Source organism: Acomys russatus, chromosome 20, assembly GCF_903995435.1.
Source record: "Acomys russatus chromosome 20, mAcoRus1.1, whole genome shotgun sequence".
In the NCBI taxonomy this organism is placed as follows: domain Eukaryota; kingdom Metazoa; phylum Chordata; class Mammalia; order Rodentia; family Muridae; genus Acomys; species Acomys russatus.
In genome coordinates this window covers 25,050,892-25,061,187 of record NC_067156.1, presented here as the reverse complement: position 1 = coordinate 25,061,187, position 10,296 = coordinate 25,050,892, and the positions used below count along the sequence as shown (strand labels likewise).

The following is a 10,296-nucleotide window of genomic DNA, read 5'->3' as shown; positions in this document are numbered from 1 at the left end:
AGACCAACAGAATAAACTAACCTAGGCCCATCGGGACACACAGAGACTGAGGCACCAACCAAAGAGCAAGCATGGACTGGACCAAGGTCCTCTACACGTATGTAGCTCATGGGCAGCTCACACTTCAGGAGGGTCCTCTAGTAAGTGGAGCAGGGGCTGTCTCTGACATGGACTCTGTTGCCTGATTTTGGATCACTTTCCCTTAGTTGGGCTGCCTTTTCTGGCCTCAGTGGAGGAGTTGGCAGGGGTGGGAGGGTTCCTCTTTCCTGAGGAGAAGGGGAGAGGGTGGGACTGGAAGGAGAGGAAGGAGCAATTAATTAATGAGAAAATTTTTCTTATAAAAGGAAGTGTTTAATTGGGGGCTTGTTTACAGTTTCAGAGGCCCTACTCCATTAACATCATGATGGGGGTGTAGTGGCATCCCGACAGGCGCTGGAGCAGTACCTGAGAGCCACACCCCAATCTGTAGGCAAAGACAGACACTGAGCCTGGCTTGGGCTCTAGAAACTTCAAAGCCCTCCCCCTGTGACATACTTCCTCCAACAAGGCTACACCTAATTCTTCTAATCCTATCAAAGAGTTCTATTCAATATGAGTCTGTAGGGGCCATTCTTGTTCAAGCAACCACACTCACGAAGAGCAGTATGTGCTCTCAATTTCTGATCCATCTTCCAGCCCCATCTGCCCATTTTAATGTGATTCTTTTTATTCAGGTTTTTTTGTTGTTTGTTTGTTTTGGTTTTTAGAGACAGGGTTTCTCAATGTAACAGTCCTCCTGGCTTTCCTAGACTCACGTTGTAGTCCAGGCTGGCCTTGAACTCACAGAGATCCACCTGCCTCTGCTTCTTTTGGTTTCATTTTGTTTGTTTGTTTTTGAGACAGGGTTTCTGTGTGTAGCCCTGTCTGTCCTGGAGCTCTCTTTGTAGGCCAAGCTGGCCTTTAACTCACAGAGATCTACCTGCCTCTGCCTCCCTGAGTGCTGACATTAAAGGTGTATGCTACCACATCTGGCATGTTTAGGGTTTTTAAAGTTTTATTTAAAAATGTTAAAAAAAAAAAAAAAAAAAAAAAACTCAGGAGGCAGAGGCAGGTGGATCTCTGTGAGTTCGAGGCCAGCCTGGTCTACAAAGTGAGTCCAGGACAGCCCAGACTACACAGAGAAACCCTGTCTAGAAAAACAAAACAAAACAGGTTAAAAGCTAAGTTTTTGGGGTATTTTTTTTTTTTTTTTTTTTTTGCACTATGACAAAGTTGTGTCACCGATTTCTATGCTTGCCGATGCCCGGGCCTTACTGTACCAGGGGCCAGGTCTCATCACAAACCCTACAATAATCACAAACACGCATGTCCCCATGCTGAACCCAGAAGCCATCAGCCTTTGCCACCTAGGTGCCAGAGGTTGCAGCTGCCTGGACTGGAACCCTGCCCCAGTTCCCCAGCTCATGCCAGCTCTCCAGCTGACCCTGGATCCCCAAGTCGCCCATCCCTATCAGAATAAAGAGCACCACTGTTTCAGAAGGTCCAGACCTTTGTGCCACAGCTCAACAGCGGGACAAGGTCCCCTCAGATGACTCCATCTCCGAGCTCCAGGCCTGCCTGAGGCAGACATGTAAGTTGGGAGCCCAGGCTGGGGCCCTGAGGGCTGGAGTCCAGAAGAATGCTGTGGAGCCTTGTACCCTGATGCCAAGGAGCCCACATAGCAACCATATGTTGAGAAAGTCCCTGCGTACCAGCGCTTCCATGCCCTGGCCCAGCCTGGTCCTCCGGGCCTTGTCCTGCCATACAAGTATCAAGTGCTGGCTGAGATGTTCCGCAGCATGGACACTATTGTGGGCATGCTCCACAATCGCTCTGAGACCGTGACCTTCGCTAAAGTCAAGCAAGGAGTTCAGGACATGATGCACACGCAGCGTGGGCCAGATCAAAACTGTGTATTCTGGTTGTATTGCTTCCGCCAGGAATGCAATGTCCCCACCTTCAAGGACAGCATCAAGAGATCTGATTACCAACTCACCATAGAGCCCTTGCTGGACCACGAGGCTGGTGGTGGTGCCACACAGCCCACAGATGTGTGCCTCCTGCAGCGCCGGCAGGTCTTCCGGCAGAACCTGGTGGAGCGAGTCAAGGAGCATCACAAGGCTTTCAATGAGCTACCCTGAGTCCAGGGGAGATGGAGAAGCACCTGTTGCTCCTGGCCGAGTTGCTGCCAGACTGGCTCAGCCTGCACCGCATTCGCACTGAGACCTACATCAAACTGGATAAAGCCACTGATCTGGCTGGCCTCACTGCGAGGCTGGCCCACCAGGTCAGCAGGTGGACGTTGAGGGGCTATGACTTGAATTCCTCGCCTTGATGGTCTGTCCCTTTCATCAGTACAATGCACTTTAAGTGTCCCTCTTCACGTCACAGGACCAAGGGCCTACTGCCAGTGTGGTTATGAATCTCATCGTGTTGGGGTTAGATTAGTTTCTGAGGCTTTGGGGTACCCCAGACCCAGCCCTTGTGGGAGCATTGGGGGAACAGACTGGGAAATCAGGGCATGTTGGGTGTCCATCCTGCAAGCTACTCAAAGCTAGTTCTAGGAACTATCAAGGTCCAGGTGAAGGGCCTGGGCCAGCTTGGCCCTGCTCCTGCTCCTCAGCACTCCTGGGAGTTGCTGTCTTGCTCAGAGCCTTAAGACCCACACAGAACTTGAACTTCCAGATTTCACAAGGACAATCTGAGTGGCCAAGTGAAGTTGGGCCTTCTGTATATAATGGCTATAACTTGATAAAGGCTTTGAGATCAAGAAAATAAAAATAATTACATTAAAAAGTGTGTGTGTGTGTGTGTGTGTGTGTGTGTGTGTGTGTGTGCGTGTGTGCGTGTGTGTAATGAAGTCCATGTGAAGGTCAAAGAAAAACTTACAGCTGTTGGTTCTACCAACTTAGGTTGTGAGTTTTGGTGGCAAGCATCTGCCTATTGCGCTATCTCACCAGCCTGGGGTTTGGGTGGGTTTTTTTGTTTTTGTTGTTGTTGTTTTCGCGACAGGATTTCTCTGTGTAGGCCTGCTTGTCCTGGACTAGCTTTTGGACCAAGCTGGCCTCAAACTCACATCTACCTGCCTGCCTCTGCCTCCGCCTCCTGAGTGCTGGGATTGAAGGCGTGTGCCACCATACCTGGCTGTGTTTTGGTGTTTTAAACTGTACAGACAAGAATGATGTGAAATAGTAGGCTGGATCCCTCCCCCACTTCCCTGTGGGCACCAGAATGCAAATGGCACACATAAACTCACACACACACACACACACACACACACACACACACACACACACACACACACACACACACTTTAAAAAGAAAGAAAAAGCCAGGTGTGGTGGTAAGTGTCTTTAATTCCAGCTCTCCTGAGACAGAGGAAGGTAGATCTCTGTGTTAGCATAACCAGAGCTACAGAGTAAGGCCCTGTTTCAAAAACAAACAAAAAGAAGTAAAATTCTAGACTTATAAAGCATTTAATAAACCTTACCTTACTCCATATTATGATTTAGCTACTGTAATTTTTTTGTTTTATGTTTATGGGTGTTTTGCTTGCCTGTATGTATGTGCACCATGTGCATGCAGTACCCAGAGTGACCAGAAGAGGGAGGCAAGCTCCCCCCCTCTTCCCCCGGAATTGCAGTTACAGAAGGTTGCTTACCGCCATGTGGGTGCTGGGAATAGAACCTGGGTCCTCTGGAAAAGCAGTCAGTGCTCTTAATCACTCAACTCTCTCTCCAAGCCTTGTAGTTAAACAAACAAAACAAAAGAAAGCCCAAACAAACAAATAGACAAACAAAATATAAAATAGGGGCTAGGGTTTGGCAAGGTTGGTAAAATGCTTGCTGTGCAAGTATAAGGACCTGAGTTCAAATCCTCAGAGCCCATGTAAAAAGCCTGGTGCAGCAGTGTGCATCTCTAATCCTAGTGTCAGGAGGCACAGTCAGGTGGATCCCTAGAGCTTGCTGGCAGTTAGTCTAGCTGTGTTGTCAAGTTCAGTGAGAAGCACTGTCTCAAAATATTAAGTGGAAATTGATAGAAAAAGACACCTGATATTGATTTCTGACCTACACACAAGCACAAACACCTCAACCTGTACACACATGAGCACATATACACATGTACCAAAATATAGAGGAGGAGGAGGAGGAGGAGGAGGAGGAGGAGGAGGAAGAAGAAGAAGAAGAAGAAGAAGAAGAAGAAGAAGAAGGAGAAGAAGGAGAAGAAGGAGAAGAAGGAGAAGAAAGCAGCAGTAGCAGCCATCAGGCAGTGGTGGTGCATGCCTGTAATCCCAGCACACAAAGAGGCAGAGGCAGGTGGATCTCTGAGTTCAAGGCCAGCCTGATTTACAAATGAGTTCCAGAACAGCCAGTGCTACACAGAGAAACCAGGTCTCAAAAAATAAAAAAGACTAACTAAACAAGAAAAATCCAGGTATTGTGGCAGCCCAACATTCAAGGGACAGATCTTGTACTCTGGCCAGCCTGGACTACACAGTGAGTTCGAAGCCAACTATATACAGGTCAGCCTGGACTATTTAGTGAAACTCTGTCTCGAAATGGAAAGACTGCTAAATTTTTGGCCTAGTCAAACTACTGGAAACTACTACTTTCCTGACAAGGAAAAAATAATCCTTAGGGCATCTATGCAGTCTCAGTCCACTCTGTAGAAATAATAACTCTTGCCCCTGTGAATAAGGAGGATTAGTATAATACAAATCCAGCTGCTATGACAGGTATCCAAAATAGTCACTGCTCAAACAGGATAGAACCTTTCTCTCTCTACCACAGCCATGCATGCATAAGCACCATAAGATAAATATGTCCAGGCTCCTTCTGTCGTACCCATGTGATCCAAGACCACTTGGCACTACCATGTCCACAGTCTATCGGGAAGGAAGAGGAAGAGAAAGAGGGAGCCTTTCTCCTTTCTCTCATTATTTTATTTTATTTTTTATTTTTTCAGAGAAAAGCTTTCTTGTTCTTGTTGTTGTTCTTCTTTTGGTTTGGTTTTTTGACACGGGGTTTCTCTGTGTAGCCTTGACTGTCCTGGATTTGCTTTGTAGACCAGGCTGACCTGGAACTCACAGAAATCCGACTGCCTCTGCCTCTGCCTCTGTCTCTGTCTCCCGAGTGCTGGAATTAAAGGTGTGCGTCGTCACTAACCGGTTATACCTGGCCTTTTATTTATTTTTATCCTTATTTTATTTTTTTCAAGACAGGGTTTAAAAAGATTTATTCTTTTTATTTTTAATTATGCACACATGCGTGCATGTGTGTGAGCATATAAGTAGAGGTGTTGCTGTTAAATTATTGGTATTGCCTAGGGGCTGGAGAGATGGCTCAGTGGTTAAGAGCACCGCCTGCTTTTCCAAAGGTCCTGAGTTCAATTCCCAGCAACCACATGGTGGCTCATAACCATCTGTAATGTGATGTGGCGCCCTCTTCTGGCTTTTAGGAGTACATGCAAGCAGAACACTGTATACATAATAATAAGTAAACAAATCTTAAAAAAAAATTATCGGTATTGCCTAATAATTGCCCCACGGCGAGCGCCACTTGTTAGTCTACCAGTAGGGCCTAATAATGTTTATTATCAGGCCTGTAATTATTATTATGGTAATATAACCTGATAGCAATCAATCAAGACACAGACACTTGTTATATTTTAAAATAGTCTTAGTTAACCTGGGGCAGGGCAGATATTAATCCCCTAAACCTGCCCCAATCCCATGCCATCTGCTTCTAATAATTTCTATCAAGCTACCTCCCATCCATAATTCCATATGCTTGCTAATGTTCTTCATCTGTGCCAAATCTCATCCACGCTGGTCATGTGCTTCTCTTCCATCTAACCCATGGCGGCCTCTCTTCTTCCCAAGATTCTCTCTGTCTCCCAATGATGGGGAACCTTAGCCACGCCTATCTCATTTGCCCTGTCCAGGTGTGAATACCTTTTATTAATTAGCATCAAAATACATCAGACCAACAAAGAGGTGCTTACAGAGGCTAGAGATGTTGGATCTCCCCCACCCCCGCCCACCCCTCCTCCTCCGCTGAGAGCCAAACACTAGCCTCGGAAGAGGAGTGCATGCTCCTTAACTGCCTACCTATGCCTCCAGTTCCTAATTTAAATTCAGTTTTAAACACTGAATTTATTTAGTGTACTTGTGTGTTCATAGGCACGGAAGGAAGTCAGAGGATAACGGCGGGAATCAGTTCGCTGCATCACGTGGGTTCTCAGAATTGAACTCATGTAGTTAGGTTTGGCGGTAAGCACCTTTATTGCCTGGGCCATTTTTTCTGACCTGACATTGAACTTCTGATCCTTCTGCCTCTACCTACCTAGCACTGGATCACAGGCATGCACCACCACACCTGTTTTGTGCGGTGCTGTGGATCAATCCCAGAGTTCCAAGTGTGCTAGGCAAGCATTCTGCCTCCAGGAGTCTGAGTTCAACAAACGGACGTGGCTTTTCGTGAGAAGCACTGTGTCTAGAAGGTCTTTGAGGAGGCGTCAGCAGAATTAAGTTCCTTTTGGATGACGATTCCAGCCATACCTTCAGAGAGGCGTACTGGTCTGCCCGAAGCTGAGGGCTTTATACACCCCTGACAACACAGAGATTGGCCGAAGGACTGAATGCTTGATGTATGCTGAACCACAAAGCTGTTTCAATTCCGCAGCCTAAAGGAAGGTATGTGGAAAATAAGAGCGAGCCATACCTCAGCGATTACACGCTTATCGAATTTAATCGGGATTCCCAGTGTTTAGAGGGTCACTTGTCTCTTGGCAGAGTGCTGGAGTGGGGTAGATAGAGTACAGAGTAAGAAACCCCGGTTACTTTTGAGTTTCACTTTTGCGCAGGCGCAGAGGCAAGCCCAGCAAGTAAGCCTGAAAGCGCCCTTCCCCCATCCCTTTCCGGCTTACCTCTAACGCAGGCGCATAGAGTGCTCCAATATGGCGGCCTCCTTTGATCTGGAGTTGAAGAAGGTAAAGGGGGCTTTCGAGCAGACAGAACCTTCTGTTTGAAGGATGAAGCGAGTGGGGACAAGAATGGGGGGAGGCTGGAGTCTCGCTGTAGGAAGAGGCTGTAGGGGGCGGGGCCTGGCCGCCGGGAGTCCCGAGGCCGGACCCTCTCGACTTCAGGAGGGGGCTCTGGCGAGCAGGAGCTGCTTCGGGCGGGGTGGCTGAGTCGGTGGCTGGGTCTCGGGCTGGGCTGCTGTGCGTCCTTATGCTCTCTCTGCGGTTTGGAGAACGCCAGGGACCCAATTTCATAGCAAGAACCGAAGGCAGCGTCTTAACACTGATGCTGGATCCGAGGCACCTATAATTCGGTTTTCTCATTTGATTTGAAAAACTCCAGCTGCATCCTTTGCTTTTTAGGTCATTTTATACCATACTTTGAAAGTTTCTTGTATCCACAGCTCAGGAAACCAGACACTGTTATAGTAATGTTCACGCCACGGCTTTAGTCCTCCCTGCCCATCTCCTTTTTACAGAACTTGCTCCCCCACCCCCAAAAAACACCCTAAAACCAAACCCAAAAACATCCAGTAGGGTTTCCAAAAAAAAGCTTTCAGAGGAATTGGGTCTTTTTTTTTTTTTTTTTTCTTTCTTTCTTTCTTTCTTTCTTTCTCATTCTGATGATTATAAATGGTTTTCTTGTTAGTGTGCCTTTTTTTTTTTTTTTTTTTTGAGATTGTCTCAGTGTGTTCTAGATTGGCCTTGGATTTACTTTGTAGCCAGGCTGGCCTTGAACTCAACTCCAGACAGTCTTCTACCTCAGCCCATGAGTTATGGAATTACAGTCTTGAGTCAAATGCCCTTTTATAAGTGGGTTGTGTTAATTGGAAACATTTTTTGCCACTTGAAAGTCATAGAATCCTAACACTTCTAAGACCTCAGGCTGTGCTTTCTTTGTGGCGAGGTTTTGGTAATTAGAAAGGACCCTAGAATTCATGCAGTTTAAATCTAATTTTCTAGAAAGGTAAACTAGAAAGGTATGTAGGTTGGTTTATTTGGTCAGGGCCTGAACCCCTAATGTTCTTTAGTGCCCCGACCTCCTGATTATTGGGACAGTAGACACGTGCTAGGGCCACCAGCGAGAAAAGTCTTCAAAGATCGAGCCCCAGGCAGCAAGAGGGGTTAGTGGATAAAGGCGCTTCCTGGGTGGCCTGGCTGCTTAACTGTTACACCTGGAACTCATGGTAGAAGGAGAGACTGCTCAGAGTTATTCTGTGTCATCTCTGAGGCACTCCCCAGTACACTGGCCCATACCCACACATACAGTAATAAATACATTTTAAAAACTGAGCCTAGAATTTGATATTATCATAACATTTTTTTTTTCCCATCAGTAGGCTCTTTAGGTGAGTTTGTTGTTGTTTTTTTGTTTTTTGAGACAAGAGTTTCTCTGTGTAAATGGCCTGGCTGTCCTGGAACTCTCTTTGTTTTGTAGACCAGGCTAGCCTCAAACTCACAGAGATCCACCTGCCTCTGCCTCCCAAGTGCTGGGATTAAAGGTGTGTGCCATCATGCCCAGCCCGAGAAACATTTTAAAAAGTGTGTCTGTGTCTGTCTGTCTAGACATGCCTACAGGGAGCTTAGTGGAGGTCAGAGAACAGCTTTTGGGAGTTGGTTCCTCCATACCAGGTGGGTCCTGGGTATAGAACTCTGGCCATCAGGCCTTCTAGGCAAGCTGAGCCATCTCACTGAGGCCGACTGTGTTTCATTTTCTTCCCTAGAGACAAGGTCTCATGTAGCCTGGGCTGGCCAGGAACTTGGCTGTGTAGCTGGCATGCACCATACACCTAGTGTCCCCAGTGCTAGGATTTGCACCCAGAGCTTCCTACTCTCCTCCTCTTCGTTTGTTTGTTTGTTTTGTTTTTTTAGAAAAGGCTTGTCACTGGGACCTAGGGATTGCCACTTTGGCTACATTGTCTGTCTAGCGAGCTGCATGTAGAGACCCTCTTTCTCTGCCTCTGTGCCTACCATTAAACAAGTTGTATGGTATGTATGTGAGTGTCTTGCCTGCTTGAATATCAGTATGTCATGTGTGCGTCTCCCTGACACTGTAGTTACAGGTGGTTGTGACCTGTGGGGTGGGTACTGGGAGCCAAACCTGGTCTTCTGCAAGAGTAGCCAGTGCTCTTATTCCCTGAGCCACTCCTCCAGATCCCTGGCTCAGTGTTCTTTGTGGGGTCCTGGGAGTGAACCTTGGGTCGCAGCTTAAGGAGCTGCCACTGGTTCACCTTTGCCCAAGCAACCCAACAGCTGAAAGAGCTGCTGTTCCTAATAAAAGAAGCCACTTGCTATTGTTCTGGGGATGCCTTGGTTTTTGCTGTTCTTGTCCTGCAAGGGTTAAACTTAGCCTTATACAGCATTCTCTTGTGCTTTAAATCTCAGTCCTTAAGTGCCTTTTTCTTTTTTGAGACATGGTCTCGTCCTGTAACCCTGACTAGCCTGCAGCTCACTCTGTAGACTAGCATAGCCTTGAATTCATGAGAAATCCTTCTGCCTCTGCCTCCTGAGTGTGGGGGATTAAAAGTGTGCACCTCATGCCTGGACATGTAAATCTCAGATATCGATTTGTGTGTGGATACACACATGCCGTGATGCTAGTATGTAGTTAGAATGTGTGGAGGTCAGACTATAATTTTGGGGGGCTGGTTTTCTCCTTTTATCATGTGCACTGAGCTTCCAGGGATGGAACTCAGTTTGTTGTTGTGGTTATTTTTTATTTTATTTTATTTTTTGGGTTTTGGAGACAGGGTTTCTCTGTGTAGCCTTAGCTATCCTAGACTCACTTTGTACACCAGGCTGGCCTCAACCTCACAGTGATCCACCTGCCTCTGCCTCCCGAGTGCTGAGATTAAAGGCGTGTGCCACCACGCCTGGCAGAACTCAGGTTGTTAGGCTTGGTAAATAAGTCCCTTTGCCCGCTGAGCCATCTCATAGACTTCTGCCTGTCTGCCTGTCTGTTCCTCCATCCGTCCATCCATCCATCCACCCATCATCTATCTGTCTGTCTGTCTATCTCTCCATCCATCATCTATCTGTCTATCTATTGATCTATTGATCTGTCTATCCATCTAGCTATACGTAGTTAAAAATTAATTTTTAAGTGGGTACGTGCATGTACGGAAATGTTAGTGCTGTGTCTGCCATGGGTCTGATCCTCCTGCTTCCACCTCCTAGTTATAAGTGTGAGACACCAGGTCTGGCTCTGCTGCTGGGTTTTGAAATAACATGAGGGCTGTGAGTTCTAGTTGTTTAGTG

At 46.9% G+C, this 10,296-nt stretch overlaps 2 protein-coding genes across 2 annotated transcripts in view; both read left to right on the top strand.

The window, feature by feature from the left end:
• Positions 1–1,246: 1,246 nt before the first annotated feature.
• Cdt1 (chromatin licensing and DNA replication factor 1) lies at positions 1,247–2,353 on the top strand (the record flags this gene model as incomplete). Its single annotated transcript, XM_051163986.1, is given in 6 exon segments — positions 1,247–1,472; positions 1,475–1,672; positions 1,675–1,903; positions 1,905–1,936; positions 1,939–2,142; positions 2,145–2,353. Coding segments are annotated over 6 exon segments (1,098 nt in total), but the record flags the coding sequence as incomplete, so codon positions are not given.
• A 4,530-nt stretch (positions 2,354–6,883) lies between these two features.
• Pfdn1 (prefoldin subunit 1) overlaps positions 6,884–10,296 on the top strand; it is a 53,478-nt gene continuing 50,065 nt past the window's right edge. Inside the window, exon 1 of the mRNA XM_051163011.1 lies at positions 6,884–7,008. Within this exon, the coding sequence (XP_051018968.1) occupies positions 6,976–7,008 (33 nt within the window). The 5' untranslated portion in view covers positions 6,884–6,975. The remainder of the gene's footprint in view (positions 7,009–10,296) is intronic.